This window comes from Callorhinus ursinus, unplaced genomic scaffold, assembly GCF_003265705.2.
Source record: "Callorhinus ursinus isolate GAN/ISIS: 27379988/994484 unplaced genomic scaffold, GSC_fseal_2.0 scaffold4, whole genome shotgun sequence".
In the NCBI taxonomy this organism is placed as follows: domain Eukaryota; kingdom Metazoa; phylum Chordata; class Mammalia; order Carnivora; family Otariidae; genus Callorhinus; species Callorhinus ursinus.
This window is the reverse complement of record NW_027397066.1, coordinates 117,280,885-117,308,044: the sequence shown is the minus strand read 5'-3', so window position 1 is coordinate 117,308,044 and position 27,160 is coordinate 117,280,885. Positions and strand designations below refer to the sequence as shown.

General features: G+C 35.0%; 1 protein-coding gene across 1 annotated transcript in view; it reads left to right on the top strand.

Annotated features, from left to right (window-relative positions):
• Nucleotides 1-27,160, top strand: part of CLGN (calmegin) — a 53,954-nt gene that overhangs the window by 9,531 nt on the left and 17,263 nt on the right. Inside the window, exons 2-8 of the mRNA XM_025874227.2 lie at nt 5,991-6,143; nt 8,169-8,242; nt 9,121-9,179; nt 12,518-12,659; nt 16,326-16,407; nt 17,849-18,041; nt 20,976-21,165. Of these exons, the coding sequence (XP_025730012.1) occupies nt 6,000-6,143; nt 8,169-8,242; nt 9,121-9,179; nt 12,518-12,659; nt 16,326-16,407; nt 17,849-18,041; nt 20,976-21,165 (884 nt within the window). The 5' untranslated portion in view covers nt 5,991-5,999. The remainder of the gene's footprint in view (nt 1-5,990; nt 6,144-8,168; nt 8,243-9,120; nt 9,180-12,517; nt 12,660-16,325; nt 16,408-17,848; nt 18,042-20,975; nt 21,166-27,160) is intronic.

Genomic DNA, 27,160 nt, shown 5'->3' with positions numbered 1-27,160 from the left:
AGGAGATTATGCAAAGTGAAATAAGTCAAGCAGAAAAAGTCAATTATCATATGGTTTCACTTATTTGTGGAACATAAGGAATAGCGTGGAGGACATTAGGAGAAAGAAGGGAAGAATGAAGGGGGGGAAATCGGAGGAAGAGATGAACCATGAGAGACGATGGACTCTGAGAAACAAACTGAGGGTTCTAGAGGGGAGGGGGGTGGGGGGATGGGTTAGCCTGGTGATGGGTATTAAGGAGGGCACATTCTGCATGGAGCACTGGGTGTTATACACAAACAGTGAATCATGGAACACGACATCAAAAACTAATGTACTGTATGGTGACTAACATAAAAAATTTGATCTCTTTAAATTTACTTTCTATCTCAGTTACACCTCTTTTTTTTATGATTCAGGGAACTCAAACTCTTCTAACAAATAACAGCATACATCATTTTTTGTGCTGTCTTTGTCCATAAAGAGGGTGGTATTAACATACTTTTTAATATAGAATATTCCTATTATGGTAGATTGGTCGATTTAAAAAAAAACATGCATTTTTCAAAGTAAACTTCAGTGTTATAGCCAGTGTCCCATAGAAGAAATCAAGGTTTAACTGGCTCACATATTCACTTAAGTTTTGATCTCATTAGGAAGGGTTCTAATCATAGATCAATGAAACCAGGAATTAGTTCTTTGAAAAGATCAACAAAATTGATAAACCTCTAGCAAGACTTACTAAAAAAAGAGAGAGAGAGGACTCAAATAAAATTACCAGTGAAAGAGGAGAGAAACAACTGACACCACAGAAATACAAACAATTGTAACAGAATATTATAAAAACCTATATGCCAGCAAATTAGACAACTTAGAAGAAATGGATAAATTCCTAGAAATGTGTAACCTATCAAAATTAAAGCAGGAAGAAATAGAAAATTTGAACAGACCAAGCACCAGCAATGAAATGGAATCAGTAACCAAAAAACTCCCAACAAACAGAAGTATAGGACCAGATGGCTTCACAGGCAAATTCTGCCAAATACTGAAAAAAGAGTTAATACCCATTCTTCTCAAACCATTCCAAAAAATACAACAGGAAGGAAACCAAATTCATTCTATGAAGCCAGCATTACCCTGATACCAAAACCAGATAAAGACATCACAAAAAAAGAGAACTGCAGGCCAGTATCTCTGATGAATATAGATGCAAAAATCCTCAACAAAATATTAGCAAACTGAATCCAACAATATATTTAAAAAATCATATACCACAGTCAAGTGGGATTTATTCCTGGGATGCAAGGTGGTTTAATATTCATAAAACAATCAGCATGATATGTCACATCAATAAGAGAAAGGATAAAATCCATATGATCATTTCAATATATGCAGAAAAAGCATCTGAAGAAGTACAAAATCCATTCATGGTAAAAAACAAAAACAAAAACAAAAAACAAAACCCTCTGCAAAGTCGGTCTAGAAAGGAACAAATCTCAAAATAATAAAGGCCTTATATGAAAACCTACAGCCAACACAATACTCGATGGTGAAAAACATAGAGCTTTCCCCCTAAGGTCAGGAACAAGAGAAGGATGTCCACTCTCACCACTGTTATTCAACAGAATACTGGAAGTCTTAGCCACAGCAATTAGATGACATAAAGAAATAAAAGGCATCCAGATTGGTAAGGAAGAAGTAAAACTCACTATGTGCAGATGACATTATTATATATAGAAGACTCCACCCAAAAACTACTAGAACTGATAAATGAATTCAGTAAAGTTGCAGGACGCAAAATCAATGTACAGAAGTCTGTTGCATTCCTATATGCTAATAATGAAGCAGCAGAAAGTGAAACTAAGAAAACAATCCCATTTACAATTGTACTCAAAACAATAAAATATCTAGGAATAAACTTAACCAAAGAGGTGAAAAGACCTCTACTTTGAAAACTATAAAACACTGATGAAAGAAATTCAAGATGTTACAAAGGAATGGAAAAACATTCCCATGCTCATAGATTGGAAGAACGAATATTGTTAAAATGTCCGTTCTACCCAAAGCAGTTGACACATTTATGCAATCCCTATTGAAATACCAACAGCAGTTTTCACAGAACTAGAACAAACAATCCTAAAATTTGTATGGAACCATAAAAGACCTCAAATAGCCAAAGCAATCTTAAAAAAAGAAAAACAAAACTGGAGGTATATCACAATTCCAGACTTCAAGTTATATTACAAAGTGATAGTAATTAAAACAGTATGGTACTGGCATAAAAATAGACACAGATCAGTGGAATAGAACAGAAAACAATTATACAGTCAAGTAATTTTCAACAAAGGAGGAATGAATATGCAATGGGAAAAAGTCTTTTCAACAAATGGTGTTGGGAAAACTGGACAGCCACATGCAAAAGAATGAAACTGGACCACTTTCTCACACCATTCACAAAAACAAACTAAAAATGGATTAAAGACCTAAATGGGGGACCTGAAACCATAAAAATCCTTGAAGGGAGCACAGGCAGTAATCTCTCTGACATTGGCTGTAACAACATTTTTCTAAATATGTCTCCTGAGGCAAGGGAAATAAAAGCAAAAATAAACTATTGGGACTACATCAAAAAAGTTTCTGCACAGTGAAAGAAACAACAAAACTAAAAGGAAACCTATTGAATGGGAGAAGGTATTTGCAAATGGCATACCTGATAAAGGGTTAGTAAACAAAATATATAGAGAACTGATACAACTCAACACCCAAAAACCAAATAATCCAATTAAAAATGGGCAAAAGACTTGAACAGACATTTCTCCAAAGAAAACATACAGAGGGCTAACAGACACATGAAAAGATGCTCAATATCACTTATCATCAAGGAAATGCAAATCAAAACTACATGAGATACCACTTTATACCAGTCAGAATGGCTAAAATCAAAACACAAGAAACAATGTTGACAAAGATATGGAGTAAAAAGAACCCTCTTGCAGTGTTGGTGGGAATGCAAATTGGTGTAGCCATTGTACAAAACTGTATGGAGGTTCCTCAAAAAATTAAAATAGAACTACCCTATGATCCAGGAATTGCACTACTGGATATTTACTGGGTATTTACCCCAAAAATACAAAAGCACTAATTCAAGGGATATATGTGCCCCTATGTTTATTGCGGCATTATTTGCAATAGCTAAATCATGGAAGCAGCCCAAGTGTCCATTGATGGTTGAATGGATAAAGTTGTGGTGTGTACACACACACACACACACACACACACACACACACACACACACACAGGAATATTCCTCAGCTGTAAAAAAGAATGAAATCTTGCCATTTGCAACAACACAGATAGAACTAGGGAGTATTATGCTGAGCAAAGTAAGTCAGAGAAACTCAAATATCATATTATCTCACTCATATGTGGAATTTTAAGAAACAAAAGAACAAAGGAAATAAAAAGAGAAAACCAAGAAGCAGATTCTTAACTATAGAGAGCGAACTGATGGTTACCAGAGGGGAGGTAAGTGGATGGATGAGGGATATAGGCATTGGAGATTAAAAAAAGAAGCGTTCCAATCATTTGGGCTAACTATATGGAAGAAAGCTTTTTATAATCTGATGTTTCTTTTCTAAAAACAGCTTTATTAATACATTGTACACCTCCAGTTCACTTGTTTAATGTGTGAAAGTGAATGGGGTTTAATACATTTACAGAGTTATGTAACCATTTTTAACCACAATTTTAGAACATTTTCATTACCCCTCAACCCTTTCTTCCCACTCCTTTTCCTAGGCACTCACTAAATCTGTTTTCTGTTTCTATGGATTTGCCTGTGTCTTTTCAGTGGGATCATGCAATATGTGGTGTTTTATTACTGGCTTCTTAACTCAGCATGTTTTTTTGAGATTCATCTATCTTGTAACACATCAGCACTCTATTCTGTTTTATTGGTAAATAATATTTTATTGTATAGATAGCCCACATTTTGTTTAACCATTAGGTGATGGACATTTGGGTTATTTCTATTTTTTGGTTATTATGAAAAATGTTTCTTTAAACATCTATATTTATGTTTTGTGTAGATATCTGTTTTTGTTTCTCTTGGGCAGATACCTAGTAGTGGAATTGCTAGGTTATAGAGTAATTCTATTTTTAACATTTTGAAGAACTGCCACACAGTCTTCCAAAACTTGCAACATTTTACATTCCTGCCAGCAGGGTATAAAGGTTCTAATTTCTCCAAATCCTCCCAGCACTTGTTATTGTCTCTTTTTGATTATAACCATTCTGGTAGATATAAATTGCTTATCTCAAATCCAGTGTTTCTTAAGCAGACCCATGTAGGGGCTATAGATATTTTGTGGAAGATCTAAGCATTCTTTCTAAGAATTTACTTTTTTTGTTTGTTTGTTTTAAAGATTTTATTTATTTATTTATTTATTTTGACAGACACAGCAAGAGAGGGAACACAAGCAGGGGGAGTGGGAGAGGGAGAATTAAGCTTCTGGCGGAGCAGGGAGCCCGATGCGGGGTTCAATCCCAGGACCCTGGGATCATGACCCGAGCTGAAGGCAGACACTTAATGACTGAGCCACCCAAGAGCCCTCTAAGAATTTACTTTTAAAAAAAATTTGTCATGTTGATGGTAACTGAAAAAAAAAAAAAGTAATAGAACTATACTATGGATCATCTGGCTCACCTGCCCACCTTATAACCAAGGACTGCCACACTCTTTTGGTGTCCACATTTACTTTGTGTTTAAAAGGGCATTGGCACCAAAAAATAAAACTTGAATTTTAACATGTTAACATTTTAACATGTTAAAGCCATAATTATACAAATCATATGTTTTCTGCCAAGAGGCAGCCAAATTATATTTGGTTTCTGCTCAAGTAATGCTATAATAAGGAATGGACATTTTACAGTATTTAAATAGAGAAATGGTTAAATTATTGAGTCATCAAAGTATTATGATAAATGTAAAAGAACGTTATCCAACTTAGTCAACCTGATTGCAGTTTGATTGTTCTTTTAGCTGTGATTTGATTCATGAAAAGACTGTCACATTAAATTGTGATAAAATTATTTTTCTTTAGTTTTTTTTTGTATTTATATGTAAGTGTACTTTGGTTTCATAATTATGAAACTCTGGTTGTATGTTTATATATACTTAAGCAACATTGTAATAAAAAAACAAACATTTGAGAATCATGATCCTTATTTCTTTCTTTTAAAAGGGTCCACATATTTTTTTTAAGATTTTATTTATTTATTTGAGAGAGAGAGACAGAGAGAGTGAGAGAGAGCACAAGCCAGAAGGAGAGGGGGAAGCAGGCTCCCCGCTGATCATGACCTGAGCTGAAGGCAGACTCTTAACCAACTGAGCCACCCAGGCACCCCAGGGGTCCATATATTATTTGAGTTTGGTAATCACTGTTGATATCTTTAAGTTTAAATGCTTGGCTCTTTGTTTTTAAAATATTTTTATTTATTTATTTATTATTTATTTATTTATTTATTATTTATTTATTTATTTATTATTTATTTATTTATTATTTATTATTTATTATTATTTATTTATTTATTTATTTATTTATTTATGAGAGAGTGTGAGTGCACGCAAGTGCAGAGGAAGGGCAGAGGGAGAGAGAGAGGGACAAGCAGACTCCTTGCTGAGCAGAGCCCTAGGTAGGACTGGATCTCAGGACTCTGAGATCACGACCTGAGCGGAAATCAAGAGTTAGCCGCTTAACGGACTGAGCCACCCAGCTGCCCCTTGGCTCTTTGTTTTTAGTGGCAGGTGGGTAGCTCTAGAATCTGTGTCCTGTGGGATTTGAAGTTTGTATTTTTATTTGTTCAAAGTGTAATTTAAATAATTTTGTCAATGATTTGTTTTAAAAGCCATCCTACAATAAAGGCGGTATTAAAGAAAAATTATTTCTTTGTAAGTGTACTTACATATTTTTCACAACTTTTATCTTCACTGATAACTTTTAACTTCACAGGTAATCAGTATGCATTTCCAAAGCTTTTGGCTATGTTTGGGTCTTCTGTTCATCTCAATTAATGCAGAATTTATGGATGATGGTGTTGAGATGGAAGATTTTGATGAAAATTCAGAAGAGATTGATGTCAATGAAGGTGAACTCTCCTCAGAGGTAAGGTTATTGAGAAATGAGTTGTAAGTTATTCCTTTACAGGATACAGAGGACCTCTTAAGATTCATTTCAGTTCTAACAGTATTCATTTTCTAAACAAATAGAAAAACACTGTTTTTTCCCCAACTGTTAGAGTGCTCATGTATTACAGAGATTTATGCATTACACCTAGTACAGTTTTATTACAAAGTAAATATGGGGAAGGTTTTTACTGTCAGAATAGGAATTTGTCACTGCTGAAGAGGACTGTTAGACTTCTATCTAAGAGAAAGGTTTTCATTCTTCTGACACTGCCAGCCCTCTTCAGATAGGAGATAAGGTAGTATAATTTGCAGTTCTCCTAGAAGTAAAGTAAGTAGTTTTTCTTATTTCTCTGAGGAAAGGAAATACTAACCAGGAGGATGAATAAGAAAGGGAAGTGATCATGAGGTAGGCATTTAATAAGGCTCACCTGTGTTTGTGGCTCAGCATTGTTAAGACGTGGTTTGAGGTGGTGACTAACAGAAGTCTGAAAAACCTTGCAGAGATTTTTGTACATCCTGACAATCCAGAAGAACTTTTACATTGAGGAATATTCATAGATATACTGAGCCAGTCAGAAAATTTGTCAGAAATCTTGTTGATGGTAAGAATGGATGAGTTGTATTGTGCTATAGCAGCTAATTCAAGGGCCAAGGACCATAGCCTATAGCTGGTACAGACTTCTTCACCTCACTTACCTTGAGAGTTTTTCATTTGCAAACGAAAGTGTTGTTTAGCTGTTTAAGGTGAATATTCTTTCTCTTGTTAAAGTTTAAACTCCACAAGGACATTTCTTTTAAAACCTAGTTATGCAGTCTACAATAAGTAAGTAATCAAAGTGCTGATGATTGACTTAGGTACAGCTCCTACAAGGGTCTTTGGAGGTTAATACTTCAAAGGAATTGGGAGATACCGACCACTTCAACTGCATTTGGTGATATTTGAAAAAACGATAGGAAGTGGAATCTTGACCCATCAGTAATTATGTGGAATTGTGTTTGATTATTGGTTTCCACCCCTCTTAAATAGGAAATGTACTATCAGGTTGGGGTAGAGACAGTGAATAGAAAAAGTACTTCATCCTTTTCTCTAAAGGCTGAGAAAAGAAATCATACAGGTAAAATCACAGAGATCAATTCAGAAAGGACCCAAATTGATCTATTACTTTAGGCAAAATTTATTCATTCATCATCAGTTCAAATTATCTTTTGATAATTTGTCAATAAATTATCTTTAATCTCTTAAATTGTTTTGTTGGTATGTTCTATAGAGCACAGCAGTTAAGTGTATAAGCTTTGGAGCCAGGCAGCCTGAGTTCCTATCATTGCATGTTACACTGGATGCAAGATGGGTGCAATAATAGTATTTTGCTCATAGAAGTCTTATGAGGATTAAAAGAACCACCATATCACCACCACCAATGTCATTATCATCATCACCACAGCTAACGCTTACAGGGCCCTTGAAACTGCGCTTTGCTTTGTAGTGCTTTCTCTGTTGAATCTTTTTCTTCTCTGGATTCCTAATCACTCAAAATGGTATTCTCATCCTCTACCATGTAACAGTGAAATTTAAGAGTTAATTTTAAACTCATCTACATGCTTGCTAAGTTTTTTATCTTACATGTGTTGGATCATGGTATTTCCTCTGTTTCTAATGATTTGTATTCCCAAATATTGTCACCTGTCAGGATCCTTTCAAGGCCATGTCAGCTGTATCATGAGGCCTTCTCTAATAGAATTTTTCCCCATCCCTCCTGTTTTAGAAGGAATCAGTGTATTATTCTCTGTTTGCACTTAGATGGTATTTTTTTTCTGGCATTGTATCTCTGATACTCTCTTGTATCTTACTGTACTAGGATGCAACCTTTTGAGGCCATGTCACCTTTTATTTATTTTACTTATATGTGTATTACTACGTACTGGGTTCTTAACTAGTGAGATTATTTAATTAAAATATTTGCGAAGATGAATAACTTTAGATTTTAAAAAATCTATTTTCTAGATTAAATATAAGACACCTCAACCTATAGGAGAAGTATATTTTACAGAAACTTTTGATAGTGGAAGGCTGGCTGGGTGAGTATTCATTCAAGAGGATGTTTTCTTTGATTTAATTAGCTTTTTTCAAGTTATTGGTTATTGGCCTATGAAAATTGCCTCTACTATAAAACTGTAAAAAATGTTACTTTATTTGGCAGTGTAAACCAGTACCTTAACGCATTTTTATTATTGATAGAAATGTTTAACTTGAAGAGTTATTCATTTATACAAAGAAAATAATACAAATGAATTATGAATATAAAGTAAAAATTTATGACATTTCTTCATTCCTAAAGACAGATATTATTAACCTGATATCAGATGACAAATTCAAATTACTGTTCCATCCTAAATATTGGTTAAAAAAATAAATGTTACTATTTATTAATTATTATATACCAGACACTGTCCCAAGTGGGTAGGTAAGTACTGTCTTTATCTCCATTTTACAGGTGAGGAAACTGAGGCTTAGTATATCTTACATATGATCAAACAACTAGTAAATTGTGGATTCCAAATATGATTTAACTCTAACCTTGCAAGATTCTACATGGGCATCTTTATTTAGCCTCTAAGCATTTATTTATTTATTTTTTAAAATATTTTATTTATTTATTTGACAGAGAGAATGAGATAGAGAGAGAGCATGAGAGGGGGGAGGGTCAGAGGAAGAAGCAGACTCCCCGCTGAGCAGGGAGCCCGATGCGGGACTCGATCCCGGGACTCCAGGATCATGACCCGAGCCGAAGGCAGTTCCTTAACCAACTGAGCCACCCAGGCGCCCTCTAAGCATTTATTTTTTAATGAGAAGTGACTTTTGGGTAATCTTTTGTTGTATTTCTAATATGCATTGTGTCTATAAATTGCTGGTTTTAGTTTTAATGATACTTATTTGCTTTTATCTTTATTTACAGGTGGGTCTTATCAAAAGCAAAGAAAGATGATACAGATGCGGAGATTTCCATATATGATGGTAAAATATTTATTTAAATATTCAGTAAAACCAGAATGACCCCGAGTTCACTAGCTTTTGAAATTATATTTCTATTAAATATAGATATAGTATATGGGGTCTGGGCCGCCATCATGCTTCACAACAGAATGTTCAGTCTTTTGTCTATTTTTGTCTATTTCCGGAAGTCCCTGGGTGATCCATGCTTAAGCCACCATTGGGTTTCCTAACTCGGAAGGGCTGAATCTTCATTCCCCTGCAGTTAGTCATGGCCTGTCCAGCAGCAGTATTTCCCCGGCTCCTGCCCTTCTCTGTTGTCGCATCTCAAGCATGGGCACACCTCCGTCAAGTTGTAACTGAGGGCAAGATCCTCCTCGCCGGTGCAGAACGGGGGGTAACCTACAAGAGCTATGAGATATGTGGCTACTCTTGTAGCCCACATCTCCGGGCCTTACATCCCCTGTCACTGGGTCTCTGCTAGGATCCTGTTCAGGCTTTGCCATAGAAAGAAATGTCCTATATGCAAGGGTCATCTTTTCTTCCCTAACGGGACTTTGTTGTAGTATGATGAAAGAATTTCTTCTTCCTTCTAATCTAAAACCGGCCTCCTCCTTGGTTGTATCCTAAAGCAAGATCAGCCTCTTCTCAAGGTGACTGATCATGGGAATTCCCTCTCTCAGAGGACCTCATACCCATAAGGATGTGACCTCACATGCAGACTCCAACAGGCTGTTATGTGAGAACAATGACAAGAACAGTACATGAGATAATAGCATGTGTAGGATGTCAGCTGTCTATTCCTTTTCCTAGTTTATTTTGGTGTGAGATGGAGATCGTACCTGCATGTCTTCCTTTGCAGTGTTCTCCATCCCAGCAACTCCTCTGGGTTTGTATGTGCTTATATTCTCCATAAAGAACTTTACCACATGCTCAGATCAAGCAATATTGCGTTCATTCTCTAAATCCATTTAGGGAAAAGGATAATTTCACCCAAAGAAGCAGGAAGTCTGCAGAGATGTAACACAACCACCTCTAACCACCCACAGAAATACACATTATTAAACAGAATGTGTGGCTTAAAACATCTATGTTTAGGGGCATCTGGCTGACTCAGAAGAGTATGTGACTTTTGACCTCAGGGTTGTACCATTTAAGCCCCATGTTGGGTGTAGAGATTACTTAAAAATAAAAAATAAAAAAGCTATGTTTACACTACTTTAGTTTTTTCAAGAACTTCAGGTAGATATTTGTTTCACATTTGTAATTTTAGAAAAATCCATTGATGGAGTTTCCTAAAATGAAGTTATTGTCTATCTTACAAGTGAGTTTCAGTCTCTATTTCTTGCAGGACAGAAGTGGCTTTTAAAGTTTATTTTTATTTTTTTAAAGATTTTATTTATTTGACAGAGAGAGAGACAGCGAGAGAGGGAATACAAGCAGGGGGAGTGGGAGAGAGAGAAGCAGGCTTCCCACTGAGCAGGGAGCCCGATGCGGGGCTCGCTCCTGGGATTATGACCTGAGCCGAAGTCAAACGCTTAAGGACTGAGCCACTGAGGCGCCTGACTTTTAATGTTTAAATGAGTTTTTACTTGAGTTCAAAGGTAAAAATCAAACAAGCAAAAAGCCAAACTTCTTAGCACTCAAGTTTGGTCTATAGTCTCATTAAACATAAATATCCATGAAAATAATTTTCTCATATATCAGATTTAATATAGTTTCTGAATGGCTTTTATCAACATCTCAAAAGCAACTTCGAAAAATATGGAATCTGTTAAAGTGCTAGATCCTGAAAATGGTATTTTGGATATTGATAGTAGCAGCGTTGTTTACAAAGTGGTTAGTTGAGATTAATATTAGATTCTTTTGCAGGAATATTTATTATTCATAGTAGTTAATGGCAGCTTCTGTCAAGTACCACTTGAATAAAGCTCATTCTGAGCTTGTCAGGAGAAAGCAAACCTAAGAAAGGTGCTGGGGTATAGAGTTTGCATTTGGAATACATTTACATTTTTCAGATTAAGTATAAATATTGAATAAATACTAATTATTTAAATAACCAACTTTCAGGATGTAAAACCCTTTTTAAAATTTTATTTACCCTAGAATTGGGGCACCTGGGTGTCTCAGTTGGTTAATCATCTGAGTCTTGGTTTCCGTTCAGGTGGTGATCTTAGGGTCATGAGATGGCTCTGCGCTCAGCATGGAGTTTGCTTGGGATTCTCTGCCCCTCCCTCTGCCACTCCACCCAGAGTGTGCTCTCTCTCTCTCTTTCTCTCTAAAATAAATAAATAAAATCTTAAAAGAAAATTTTTTTGTTTACACCAGAATTTATATTCACCGATATTGTCTAAAATTTGGCTAAATGATCAGTTAATAGAAAGTTGTTGTTTATTTGGAATTGAGAAAAACCTCTTGTCATTGAGCAATAATTTCCCTGTCACAAGTTTTCTAAAATTGAAGTGCTATTTGGTACCTTTTTCAAAGCTGATAAATATATGTGCATAATTGCAAGGGAAAAAAGGACAAGTTTAAAAAATTCTTTATGATAGGGGCGCCTGGGTAGCTCAGTCATTAAGCGTCTTCCTTTGGCTCGGGTCATGATCCCAGGGTCCTGGGATGGAGCCCCACATTGGGCTCCCTGCTCTGCGGGAAGCCTGCTTCTCTCTCTCCCACTCCCCCTGCTTCTGTTCCCTTTCTCACTGTCTCTCTCTCTGTCAAATAAATAAATCAAATCTTAAAAAAAAAATTATTTATGATAAATATCCTGAAAATCCTAAAGATAAAGTTATTTCTTAAAAGAAGAAACCATGGGTTTTTATTTTTGTGAAACCATGGTTTTGTAGTGATAATACAATTTATCATCAGTGTGAGAGAAGAAATATCAAATGAATTCATGTTTTTTAGAGAAGTATTGTATAACCAAATTAGGGAGAGGAAAAGGAATAGAAACCTGTGAGCTTTTAAAAATGCATTTTATAGGGGCACCTGGGTGGCTCAGTTGATTGAGCGTCTGCCTTCGGCTCAGGTCATGATCCCGGGGTCCTGGGATTGAGTCCCACATTGGGCTCCCCGGCTTGTGTTCTCTCTTGTCATCTCTCGTCTGTCTTTGGTTAGGTTTATTCCTAGGTATCTTATGGTTTTGGGTGCAAGTGTAAATGGAATCTACTCCTTGATTTTTTTTTTCCTCTATCTCATTGTTGGTGTATAGAAATGCAACTGATTTCTGTGCATTGATTTAAAGTTTTGTTTTATTTTTCCCAAATCAGCCTTCAAGAAAAAATCTTATTGGTCACTGCTAGTAAATAATTTGTAGGTCAGTGTTTTGGGTTTTAGTTTAATTGCTTTGCTTTACATTTTAGGAAGATGGGAAATAGAAGAATTGAAAGAAAACCGAGTGCCTGGTGACAGAGGCCTGGTACTGAAATCTAGAGCAAGGCATCATGCAATAGCTGCTGTATTAGCAAAACCCTTCATTTTTGCTGATAAACCCTTGATCGTTCAGTAAGTTTTATTATGTTTTACAGTACTTTTTCTGAAATTTGTATTAGTTTTCTATAATTTGGCTTCTGAATATAGCTATAATGGGTATAAAATGGGCATAAAAATCCAGATTTCCTTTTCAGTTTCACTTACTTAAATACACAATGCATGTATATACACAGACACTCTGAGGTTTTGAGGGAAAGCCAGGTCGATTTAAAAATTATATAATATATACTACAATCTAAAAAATTCTGCCACCATAGACTATACAATACCATACTAAGATCACCATTTTTATTTTAACTCTTTTCTTAAAATTACTTGCTCTGAGGATATTAACTTGAGTATATTCAGAATAGAACCATAAATGTTGCTGTTAAACTAGTTATAAGATTCAAAGGAAACAAATTTATTTTAAAAAGTATGTGCATATATAGATCAGTGTCTTTCCACCTTTTATTTTTTAATTTTTAAAAATTTAAATTCAATTTAATTAACATATAGTATATTATTAGTTTCAGAGGTAATTCAGTGATTCAGCAGTTGCATATAACCCCCAGTACTCATTCCATCAAAGGGCACATGTTTTCACAGACAATCCTTTCCTCCCGTCCCCGACAACATGACATAAACTGGTTTTATTATGATGTTGCTGACATGTTTACCGTCATAAAATCAAGTGTAAATTCTTCAATATTCACCTACATAAAATGGATATAAGACAAAATAGATTTATACAAATACAATTACAAAGCTGATAAAATTCAAATTAAAAACAAAAGGAAATGCATAAATGTTATTTTCTCCCTTATGGTAGAAGATTTGGCTGTCCAAAGTTAATGACAACACAAAGAAATATTATTAAATGTAAAGTATATCACTCTAGAACCCTTTCAGTTTTTTTGTTAACATTGTTAAACATGTTCCTACATAGTATAACTAAAATGTCATTTTGTGTTTTAGCAATTTTAAAAAATATGGCATTTGGTATAATTGGCTTAATTTTTCGCTTGTGTCGCTTTGGCTTAGTTGCACTGTCCTGTGAATAAATTTAAAGTTTTAAATAATGTCAAATAGTATATGACTATTATTTTAACAAATTGAAAATATTTTTACAAGTACTTATTGGAACTAATATTTAAGCTTGATACTATTTGTCATTATTCAGGGTTTGGCTTTTCTTTTTTCTTGAAAGTTTGAAAGTAATCCTATTATTCTGTTGAAACTTAGTTGAATATAATATCACTTTCTATTTTGACCCTCTGTGGCTTAAATGAAAGGGAAAGAAAAATAATAGAAAGTGTAATATTTTCAGAGTAAAATGAATCAAATTTAGTATTTTCAGAAAGTATAAATCACTCCTAGGCAAGTAAGCAAAAGATAGAAACAAAGATTGGATGATAAGTATAGAAGAATTATTAAAGTAATTGTGAAATTATGTCCTGAAAAAAGAAGAGGAGGACCAACAGGAATTGAATAGAAGTCTTTGCTATGCTTAAAAACAACCCAAAGAAGGAGAGTGAATGTCTTCTCTTAATATTGATAAAATGAAATGGGATATTAAATAAAGTAATTTTATATTAACTACTGTAAATACTATGGACTCATAACTTTCCTTTAAAACTGCTCCTCCCACATGGTGTACATGTTAATATGCATTGTGTGATCATGTAAGTTTGAGAAATGAAGAATATCCTAGACAGAAGGAACCACATTTGCTTCACCATTACAGACCTGGAGAAAGAAGTTCTACATGCAGAAACCTCCTTCTAACTTCAGTAGTGTGTTTTCCAGACATATTTGACCACAGAATTTCATCCCCCAACAAGAATTACTGCCTCATAGGACAGTGTGGGGAATGATAGTCTTACAGAAGATAGTGTTGCCACATACTCTTACACGTCCTCCTTTGTCCTGGACTAAGGAATAGCAGCAGTCGAGCTGTATGACACACAGTTCACTGATCTCTAATGCACTGTGAACTATTTGCATTAGGTACGATTAATGATTTGAAAACTCCGGAAGTTTGCAATGTAAGAAATAGACATAATGATTGGGTCTAGGCATATTACAACCACAAAGCTATGTTCATATTTATAGATAGATTACAACATATTTTTTTTCAGTTCTTACCTTTTCACAGAACCCTTGTCTTTAGATCACCTATAATAAAACTATATTTTTATTTTATTTTACCTGAAATAATTAATATTTACCTTTAATTCACACTGTGTACCATTTCTTACTTTATAGTCCATAAAAACGTGTTCCATGAGAAAAAATTTCTTTGCCAGCTACTGCTTAAAATAAAAATAGTGACGAGGCTTTGAGGAAAACAAACTGTCCTTTATTTCAAAAATGAAAAAGAACAAACCCTTTCTTTTGATCATACAGAAGCTAACATTTTGGGCATCTGTCCATTGCTGTGCATGGTATTATTTAAGTATCACAATCCTTTGTGGTCCTCGAGCTTGAATAATTTGGCTTTACACTAGGTGTCACTAGAGTAAGTAGCAGAATCAAGGATAAATCTCAGGTCTCTCTGGCTCCAGAGTACATGCTGGTAAGACTTCTTGAGAAACAAAGCAGAGTAGAAAGTAGTGGGAAAGATCGCCAACATCTGGCAACTCAGAAAGTCACTTAAAATTTTACTGTATTTCCTTTGCTCTTTTCAGTGCAAAATATATATACACTAACTAGGTTCAAACTATCAAACAGTTTTGTATGCTATTTTTTCGTTGTTTTTACTTTTGTATCACTAAAGTTTTTTTTTTTAAGAAATATTTTAAACTACAGTCCTTTCTTAAAATTGTCACTGGTTCTTGTTGCTTCTCTAGTTTTCATCTCTTTTTCTTTTAATTCATCAAACCGATTCACAGCCATTTTGGTTTTTACTGTTTTTCGCTCTGAGGGCTATTTCATTGATTATTTCACACTTAATTCAATAATTTACCAAAAATTTCTCCTAAATACTGCTCAATATTGTCTGTATCAATTGCCTAAACAAGACTATTTCCTTTAAAAAACAAAACAAAACAAAAAACCTTTGCTGAAAATTACACAGTGTTGCAAATCTATGAGAAGGCTCTCACATCAGTTCAGTCTTTCAGTTGTTTTTCTGTATTTCCTGGCTGTTAAGGTCTGAAATACTCCAGGTTATTGATTGAGATTATGAAATCTCTTTGCTGGAGGTATTTAATTAAATGTACAAGTTATCTAATAGGGTTAGGTGTAGTTGAATTAAAATACAAATTAGTGAACTGGATATATCTAAGATCTATCAGCAATTTCTTAGAAATCTGTTGCTGTGGCTATGGTCCTCATAATCTTCATTTTTTAGTTTATAAAGAAGTATGCATAGTGTATACCTTATCTGAATTTGAAATTTCCTATTATAGTATTAAAGTATCTTTAATTCAGCACTTTTGATGGAAAAAATTATTTCAACAAGTTGATTGGCTTTTCTATAGTTGATTATAATCATTCTATTTTTAATATTTTAAGGATGTGCATAGAAAAAGCATTTCTGCTTATTCCCTTTGTGTTGTGGATATGCTTTTTAAGAGCTTTCTGGTAATGTAAAACACTTGTGTTTAAATGAATGAGAGTAATACATTTGATTTTGAAGAGCAATTAGTAATTTTTTTATTTATCAGCAGTATGATTCTTTTTCCCTTCATTTAGATATGAAGTAAATTTTCAAGATGGTATTGATTGTGGAGGTGCATACATTAAACTCCTAGCAGACACTGATGGTTTGAATCTGGTATGATATTTTCATGTTTAAGAAAACCTTATTAAAGTTAATATTTTTAAGGAGTGGTTGAGAAAACTATAATTTTTATTTTCAACTGAAATCAAAACCTTAAAAATCTTTAACCAGCGTGAGTTTGTATAGCTTTCAGAGTGTGCCTTCAAGTTTCATACACAGCTGTGTTACTTGATGGCATCAGTTTTGTAATCTTTAGCAACATAATAAAGTTTGACATGTCTATAAGTAAAAAATAACATGGTGCTTATCAGTATCATTGAAAGATCAGCTTTGAGTTATTTTCTTTACAAATTAAGAATCGTAAGTTTGTTTGGAGAAGTAAAATAACAGAGCAAAGCAGTAAAACGAAATGGCCAAAGAACCAAACAAAAAAGGTGGGTCAGTTCAGGAGTTGGTAGTCTACAAAAAATAACGGGGTTAAAATGTTTTGAGAATGAAGCAAGTGTATTAAGTTGGAGACATTTCTTGTAACATTCTCCTGCCGGGGGCTGTGTCAGGGCTTCTGCATATAACAGACATAAGATAAATGAGACATCAGTGAGATATTTGTCAGGACGCATGGCTATGCATAGGCTGTGAAACATGGATTAAAGGATTCATGTTACTGTTATTAATAGAATCAGTTAAAGGGGAGCCCATTTGTAGTACAGGTTGGAGCTCTTGTTTTGGGTATCGTAAGATGACCATCACTCAAAAGTATAATGACATAATAAAGTTAAATGCTAGGTATTTTTCTCAGCACTTTATCTGATTAACTCAGTTAATCCTCAGAGAACCCTTATAAGGCAGGTACTATTATTATTTCCATATTTGAAAGGTAATGAAACATTCAGGACTACACTAAGGCTAAGAAATTTACTCAGGGCTACATACAGCTGGTTAAGGGCAGTGGTAGGATTTGAACCCCGGGATCTGACAAGAGATCCAAGCTTTTGGCTAATAGGCCATGCCAAATAAAGAGAAATTACTAGTAGTAAAACAGGGAGCATGTCTCTGTATCTGTGTGTGTCTGAATCTCTCTTTACTCTGTGCTCAGGAAGGTTATTCTCTGGTGTCGTCTTGAATAACAGTAATGGTAATCACTGTAGTCTTAAAGTCCTAAGTATGCTTTTCTCTGTGCTTAATTTTCTTAACAAAATATTAATAGTTTTATAATAGATTTACATAAAGTAATCAAAGCTTATGATGTTGGTAGGGTGGTTTCAGCTTCTCTCCTACATCGTCAGGAAGGAAGTAGTTATGTGCATTTTTTAAAAATCTATTTTTAAAAGAAAAATTGTCTTTTTTCTACGTCCTTTATTGTGACTTGTGTCAAATAATTCTTTGGTGATTTAACATTTAATACATTTTTATAACCTCTACCCAATTGGATAGAATAGAAAAATTCATCAAATACTCTAATTCTGGACTAATCCCAACACATCTCTTTTTAAAGGAAAACTTTTATGATAAAACATCCTATACCATTATGTTTGGACCAGATAAATGTGGAGAAGATTATAAACTTCATTTTATCTTCAGACATAAGCATCCTAAAACTGGAGTTTTTGAAGAGAAACATGCCAAACCTCCAGATGTAGACCTTAAAAAGTTCTTTACAGACAGGAAGACTCATCTTTATACCCTTGGTATATCCTTTTAATTGATTCGTTAATTCAAAAATACTTACTGACTACTGATATTTTCATGGCAGGTGCTTTGGGAGAAACAAACATGGATCCTACCCTTAAGGAACTTATCTTTTCAGGATAATTATAATGCATATAGTGCAGGTAGAAAATAAAGTGCCATATGAGAGGTGTAGATGAGGTAAGAGTTCAAAAGCAATATTACTTCCAGTTTGGAGACTGAGAGAAAACTTAGTAGAGGAGATTATATATTAATTAGTCTTGAAGTGTGGCTAGAACATGGAAAATAGAAGAGAAGGATATTTTAGGTGCTGTGACATTAGTGGTGCTGGAAGAATAGGAAACTGGAAAAGAAGATACAAGAGGAAGAAGTCCTTGATGCCAAACTCAGAAGCTTGGACTTTACAAACTGTTGTGATTATTGTTATAGATCCTACCTCATGGTAGCTGTGGGCACATATTTAAACTTTGGAAGAGAAAGTATTGAGCAACCATTTTATTAACATCTTTAGCTTTACTTCAGTAAATAGGAGGTTCCATAGACAATGAGTGGGAGGAACATTACAAGGGATTGTTTCTCCTCTTCCCAAGTGTGTAAGGTTCTGGAGCTTTGATGTGTCCATGATTATTTAAAATCATAGTCTGTCAGAATCTGACAGGACAACTCTGTCCAGGACTAAGATATTTGTTTCCTTTCCAAAGACTGCAGTTGCAGAACTATTCATGTCTGCCAAGGCAATGACCAATTTTATTTTTAATGTCAGCATTGACAGTAAGGAGCTTTTTTTGAAACTGGAAAATAGAACTGGATGTCTTGGGGAACATAAACTGTAGAGATAATGAGAAATTGTAACTAGAACAAGACAAATGAATTTCATTAGACTTTGTACAAACTTGGTGAAAAGCAACTTGGTGTGATATGTCAAAAACCATAAGTTTATGTGTTTTGAAACCACAATTCCATTTTCAAGAATTTATCCAAAGAAAATAACCCAGAAGAAAGAAAATGAGCTATGTGTAAAAATATACTGTAAATTTAAAGCAACCCAAATGTTACAGTAGGAATTTTATATACAATACAAAAATGGTAACTATGGAAGTGTTTAGCAACAGGGGAAAATGTTTATAATATTAAAATGTCAAAAGAAAGATTCAAAGTGGAGGAGCATCATCATGGTGACCATTAGACAAACTGTGCAAATAGATTAGAAAAAGAAAACTAATTTTCATTAGTCACCTAATGCATGCCGTGCTCTGTGCTCGGTACTTTGTTTAGAACCATCATGTGAGGTGAGCAGGTTCTCTCAATTTTACCTTAACTTAGGTTAAGTAACTTGCCTTAGGAAAAAAAAGTAACTGGTAGGACTAGAATTGAAATTCAAGTCTAACTAATAAACATTTGCTTTCTTATACTACACACAAAAACTTTGTTGTACTAGGATTATTGAATGACTTTTTAAAAAATTTTCTGTACCACTATTATATTTTTATAACATCATTTTGTAGTTGTTCTAAGAACCTCACAGAGTATCTTAAAAGGCTTTATAATCCAGTGCTTTTTACTGTAAATTCATTTAAAATATTTAGTATAGTTTTAGACAAAGATGTCTTTTCACATATGAGTATTTGTCACATGCTTTTTTTGTTTTAACTGTAATTTTTTAAAATTTCAGTTGCTAAATTTATTCAGCACATTCTTTTCAAGATCTTTCTTGAGAAATGCCTTTTTTGAATCAGGAAGAATCTAGTACTTTTTTTTTTTTTTTTTTACATTTAAGCTCTTACTCTGCTTAAATCTTGACTTTTTCCTTTGGGTAGTAGTATGGTTTTATAATCTCAGCTGTAATAGAAGAGGAAATATGGAAGGAAAAGAAAAGGGAGAAAACATTGAGTGTTTGTGTTATTTTATTTGTATATAAATTGTAGTATTTGATTTTGATGTAAGTAACTTGGTATTGTTGTGACTGAAACCTCTGGAGATTGTTCTTGCTTCAGAACTGTTTCTTCAGAATGTGGTAGACCGCTTACTAAGTTGGGATGATCCTTACTTTCGGTTGACAGCTCCTACTTCGTAGCTTACTGAAAGCAAATGTTAGGCAGCTATTTTCATTTACCATTCTTTCCAAAGATACAAAGTTTACCCACTTTACCCACTACCCCCAAGTTTACAGAAGGAGGAGAGAACTTTTATTTTGTTATTACAATGGAAAAGAGGGTTCAATATGATACTTGGCTTGGGTACTTTTAGAGAGCTAGAAGTCACCTCCAAACAGACTTAAGTGTAAGCTTGAATATTTTCAATCAACCTTAAGATATTTTAAACTGCAGTGTATGAATCATTGAATTTGAAATGCCAATGAACTTTAAAATTTTCTAGGAAATGGTAGTCATGTATCTGTGAATTTCCTGATTTTGGTGACTAGATTGGGGTTATGTAGGGGAATGTCCTCGTTTGTAGAAAATAGACATTAAAACATACAGGGATGATGTGTGTGAAGTCAGTAACTGACTCTCAAGTGCTTCATGAAAAAAGTCCTTTATTGTGCATTTGCAACTTTTGAAGTTTGAGATAGTTTCAAAAATGTTATTTTGAAATACTGAAGAAGATTGGATTGCATTCTGTAATTATAAAAAAGTGAAGCTGACTGGTTGTGAGAATCCAGAACTGAGTTAGCTACTGGATATTCTTTATTTGAGAAGTAATGGAGCTTTTCATTAAATTATGATTACTTAAGACAAAATTTTATATTTGGTTTTAGAAAACATTATACCTAGTGATCTTAGCATATTTTGATTTAATACATTGTAATTCCTCGATTTCTGGTTGAGAAAAAAATTTACCCGTGAAATTTAGAGTAGTTTTCTTATTTAGAAGATTATCTTTAAAAATGTCAGTCATTATGGTAAGTGTAATATATTTAAATTGGTCTTTAGTGATGAATCCAGATGACACATTTGAAGTATTAATTGATCAAATAGTTGTAAATCAAGGAAGCCTATTAGAAGATGTGGTTCCTCCTATTAATCCTCCCAAAGAAATTGAAGATCCCAATGATAAAAAGCCTGAAGAATGGGATGAAAGAGCAAAAATCCCAGATCCTTCTGCTGTCAAACCGGAAGACTGGTAAGTGAAGAATTCAGTAGCAAAACATTAGTTGGTGTAATTCAGTAATGAGATATTCCATATAAGCGAAGTTTACAACCAGTGAAGCATAGTCTTTTAAACATTGCAATTACTTATTTTGACTATTTTGGGTGAAATACTTATCTAAAATAGATTTTGTAGGGGCACCTGAGTGGCTCAGTCAGTTACTAGATTTCGGCTCGGTTGTGATCTCAGGCTTGTGAGATTGAGCCCCACATCCAGCTCTGCTCTGGGTATGGAGTCTGCTTAAGATTCTGTCTCTACCTCTCTCTTTACTCCCACCCTCAAAAAAACAAAATAGATTTTGTATAACTTTGCCTTTTAATTATCTTAATTTTCATTTTAATATTTTAATTTTCTTGCCTTTTTCAATATTTTTTTATGTTTCTGGTGCTCTGTGTATGTGTGTTGGGGGGGGAATTCCATGAATCTAAAACACCAACACTTGAATTTTAATTCCTAGTTTGATCTTTGTCATCATATATGTGTGTGCATATTTTATATAGTTAGTCTTTTCAGTTAATGATTACTGAGCTTAAAATAGCCATATGTTCAACATCTTATAAAACTATATAGGATTCACTCATATTAGATTGCTTAGCTGAGTATTTGTGTTGTTTTCATTCTATAGGATTATGAGTGTTTTCCTTAAAAGAAATGCATTCAGTTCCCGAGTTCCCATAGCTTTGAGTTCAGATGATGAGAGATAACTGTTAGCTCACCCTAACTCACCCGGTTCCTAGGAGGCAGGAAACTGAGAGTGGCTAGCTGACTGGTTCTGGCTCAGGCTCTCTCCTGTGGTTGGAGTTGGGCATTCATCTGAAGGTTTGACCCTGGCTATAAAGTGAGCATCTGCTTTACTTTATATAACTGGCTTATGTGGCTGTTGTCAGGAAGTTTCAGTGCCTTGCCACTTGGGCCTCTCCTTATGTGTGGTCATGGCATGGTGGATGGCTCCACCAGAGGGAGTGCCCACAGAGGGGGAGAGAGCACAACCACAGAAATTGTAACGTCTTTTGTAGCCTAATCTCAGAGGTGACCGGTCAGCACTCCAGCTGTATTCTGTCACACAGGCTAACCTTGTCTGGTACATTTGGGAGGGATACTACGTGAAGGCATAAATACTAAGTATGATTTTGTTTTTTATTTATTTATTTTTTAGAGAGCTGGGGAGGGGCAGAGGGAGAGGGAGAGAGAGAATCTTAAGCAGGCTCCACACCCAGCATGGATCTCACAACCCTGAGATCATGACCTGAGCCAAAATCCAGAGTTGGATGTTTAACTGCCTGAGCCACCCAGGTGCCCCACTAAGTATGATTTTTTAAAGTTCTGTTCTTAGTTTACTAAGAGTTTTGTTTTTTTCCATGATTGGGTGCTGGATTTTGTAAAGTACTTTTGTGCATCTGTTGATGACCATGTGGGTTTTGTCTCTTATTTTCTTAGTATGGTGTATTATATTGATTGATTTTCAGTTTGAGACTAACCTTGCAGTCCACCTGGCCAGCAAATATTGTCCTTTTTATATTTGCTGGATTTTCATTGCATGTTTTCTGTCAGATTTATCAAAGTGTAATTTTCATGTAGGTTAATTCATTTATTTTAGATAGACAGTTCTATGTGTATGGACAGACATACACAATGATGTAACTACTACCACAATCATGATATGGAATATTTCTGTCATCCCAGAAAGGTTCCTCATATCCTTTATAATCACTTCCTCCCACCCTTATGCCCGTTGCGCAACCACTGATTTGATATCTGTCTTTTAGAACTTTGCCTTTTCCAGAATATCATATAAAATGGAATCATATGGTATACAGCTTTTGTTTCTGGTTTCTTTCACTTAAATAATACTTCTTGAAATTCATCCATATTTTTGTTTATGTAAGTGGTTACTTTTGTTTTAGGGATTTATAGAGATTCATCATAATTTGTTTATCCAGTCACACATTGATGGAGATTTTGGTTGTTTACATTTTGGGGCAGTTATGAATAAAGTGTTTATAAACACTTGTGGACAGGGCTTTGTGTGAACATAATTTTTCCTTTTTCTTGGGTACATACCTAGGAGTGGGATTGCCAGATTATACAGTAAGTATGTGTTTAAATTTCTAAGAAACTGTCAAACTTTTCCAAAGGGCTATACCATTTTGCATTCACACTAATATTAAGTAAGGGTTATAGATCTTATACATTTATGGCATTTGGTATTATGTTTTTTTATTGAGATGTAATTGACATACAACATTGTATTTGTTTAGGTGTACAACATAATGACTTGATATGTGTGTAAATTGCAAAATGATTAGCACATTAAGTATAATTGACATCTATTACCTCACAGTTACAAATTTGTGTGTGTGTGCACGTGTGTGATGGGAACTTTTAAGGCCGACTCTCTTAGCAGCTTTCAAATACACAATACAGTGTTATTAACCGTAGTCACCATGCTGTACATCACATCCCCAGGGCTTATTTATGTTATAACTAGAGTTTGTACCCTTTGATCTTTTTTTTTTTTAAAGATTTTATTTATTTATTTGACAGAGACAGCACAAGCAGGGGGAGTGGCAGGCAGAGGGAGAGGGAGAAGCAGGCTCCCCGCTGAGCAGGGAGCCCGATGTGGGGCTCGATCCCAGGACCCTGGGATCATGACCTGAGCCGAAGGCAGACGCTGAACCGACTGAGCCACCCAGGCGCCCCCCTTTTTGATCTCTTGATAATGTTTTTTGTTTTTGTTTTTCTTTGGCTATTTTGAAAGGTTTGTAGTGATCTCTAATGTCGTTTTGATTTGCATTTCCCTGATAACTAATTATGTCGAGCAACTTTTCACTCACCTCCCATTCATATCATTTCTTTGATCAAGTATCTTTTCAACTTTTTTGTTTTAATTGGGTTATTTTTTATGTTGAATTATGGAAGCTCTTTATATTCTGGATACAGGTATTATATTAGTTATCTATTGCTATGTAACAAATTATCCCAAAACCTAGCAGCTTAAAACATTATCTCACAGTTTCTGTGATTCAGGAATCTGAGAACAGATTAGCTGGGTCTTCTGGCTCTGGGTTTCTCACAGGCTGTAATTAAGATGTCAGCTGAGACTGTAGTCATCTAAAGGCTCAACCGGGAGTGGATCCACTTTCAATCCCACTCAAGTGGGTTTTGGCAGGGTTCCGCTTCTCAAAGGACTGAATTGTCATTGTTGGACTGAGAGCCTCAATTCCTTGCTGGATGTTGGCCAGAGTCCTCTCTTGGTTCCTTGCAATCTAGGCCTCTCCATAGAGTAGCTCACAACATAGTAGCTCTCTTCAAGGAAGCGAAAGTGAGGGAAGAGAGAGTGCAGAGAAGCTGGACGTCACAGTCCTTACTGCATTAACAGTGTCCTCCACAAATCCATATCTACCCAGAACCTATGATTATGACTTTATTTGGAATTAGGGCCTTTACAGATGTAATCAAATTAAGATGAGGTCATACTGACTTAGGATCTAATGTGACTGGTGTTCTTAGAAGAAGAGAGAAATTTGGACAGATACACACAGGGAGAACACCATGTGACAACTCAGGCAGAAATTGAAGTGATGCATCTACAAGCCAGGGGACGCCAAGTATTGCCAGCACCACTAGAAGCTAAGCGGCAAAGAAGGATCCGCCCCTAGAGCCTTCAGAGAGAACACGGCCCTTTCAAAACTTTGACTTCTAGTCTCCAGAGTTCTGTCATTTTAAGGTTGTAGTTTGTGGTACTTTGTTACAGCACCTCAGGAAACTAATATATGGTCTTTTATAACTTAATCTTGGAAGTAACATCCTGTCAGTACTTTCCGTTCATTAGTAGCAAGTTCTTAGGTCCGACCCACACTCAAGGAGAGGGGAGCACACATGGACATGAGTACCGGGAGGCAGGAGTCATGGGAAACTATTTTAGAAGCTGCCTGCCTCAGTCCGAGATGACTGCAGTCCTGGCCCGTTCTTTGATTCCAACCTGTCAGAGACCCTGAGCAGAGCACCCAGTAAGGGATGCAGATTCAGAAACTACGGTAGTAAACATTATTTTAAGCTCCTAAATTTTGGGGTTATGCAGCAATAGTCTATTAATACAGATATGCATCATGCAGATATTTCCTCTCACTGTGAGGATTGTCCTAATTTTCTTTTTTTAAAAAATATTTTATTTATTTATTTGACAGAGAGAGACACAGTGAGAGAGGGAACACAAGCAGGGGGAATGGGAGAGGGAGAAGCAGGCTCCCCCCGAGCAGGGAGCCCGATGCGGGGCTCGATCCCAGGACCCTGGGATCATGACCTGAACCAAAGGCAGACGCTTAACGACTGAGACACCCAGGCGCCTCTGTCCTAATTTTCTTAACAGAGAACAGTTTTAAATTTTTATGGAGTTCAGTTTGTCAGTATTTGTCTTTGATTATTCATGATTTTAGTGTCTTACCTAAGAAATCTTTGCCCAAATGAATGTCACAAATATTTGCACTTTTTTCTAGACAAATAATTTTGACTAAAACTCTGTTCTAAGTTAATTGTATGTAGTGTGAGATCTAAAACAAGATCAGTTTTTAAAAATATGGATGTCTAATTGTTTCAACACCTCTTGTCATCATTAATGTCTGTAATGATGTGTACTGATGACTCATTTCTAATATGGTAATTTGTGTTTTTTCTTGATGTGTCTAACTAGAGCTTTAGCAATTAAAAAAATTTTTTTAAAGATTTTATTTATTTATTTATTTGAGAGAGAGAGGGAGAGCCAGCAAGAAAGCACAAACAGGAGGGAGCAGTAGAGGGAGAGGGAGAAGCAGGCTCCCCGCTGAGCAGGGAGCCCGATGCAGGGCTCCATCCCAGAACCCTGGGATCATGACCTGAGCCGAAGGCAGATGCTTAACCAAGTGAGCCACCCAGGCGCCCTGAGGTTTATCAGTTTTATTGATCTTTTTGAAGAACAGGCTTTTGTTTTAGTTTTTCCCCTCTATTGACCTTTTTAAAATTTTGCTATTTACTTTCTTCTTCTTACTTTGAAGCAAATTATTGCTTCTTTTTTTTGGCCTAATTTATTAAGTGAGAAAAATCTCTTCTGATAGAAGTAGCTGTAAATTTTCTCTAGACATTGCTTTAGCTGTGTTTCACAAATATATATCATTTATAAGAACATTCAGTTCATGCTGTTTTCTAATTTCATTAGTAATTTTTTCTTTGATCTATGTGTTTTTAAATGTGTTGCTTTGGTAGCGTTTATTTGGGATTTCCCAGATAGAATTCTCATTTTGACTCCCAATTTTTAATTCTATTGTCAGAAAATTTACAAATGTCAATTACATCAGTGTGGTTGAAAGCTTCTATATATTTACTGGTTTTCAGTCTGTTTTCTTACTGAGAGAAGAATATTAAAATCTTTAACTATGGTGATGGATTTGTCTGTATCTCCTTTGAGTTCTGTTAGTTTTTCCTCCTGTATTTTGAAGATCTGTTACTACATCTTTTTGCAGTATTTCATGACCTCTTGAGGAACTGATCACTTGATTATTATAGAATAATATCCTTCTTTATAAACTCTTATAATACTCTGTCTTGATATCTGCTTTAGTCTCATACTGAGTCAACAGTCCTGCTTTCTTTTAAATATGTTTCCATTGAATATTATTTTCCATTGTTTACCTGTAACTTACATATGCCTTTATTTTTTTAAATTTAATTTTATTATGTTATGTTAATCACCATACATTACATCATTAGTTTTTGATGTAGTGTTCCATGATTCATTGTTTGCGTATAACACCCAGTGCTGCATTCAATACATGCCCTCTTTAATACCCATCACCAGGCTAACCCATCCCCCCACCCCCCTCCCCTCTAGAACCCTCAGTTTGTTTCTCAGAGTCCATAGTCTCTCATGGTTCATCTCCCCCTCCGATTCCCCCCCTTCATTTTTCCCTTCCTGCTATCTTTTTTTTTTTTTTTT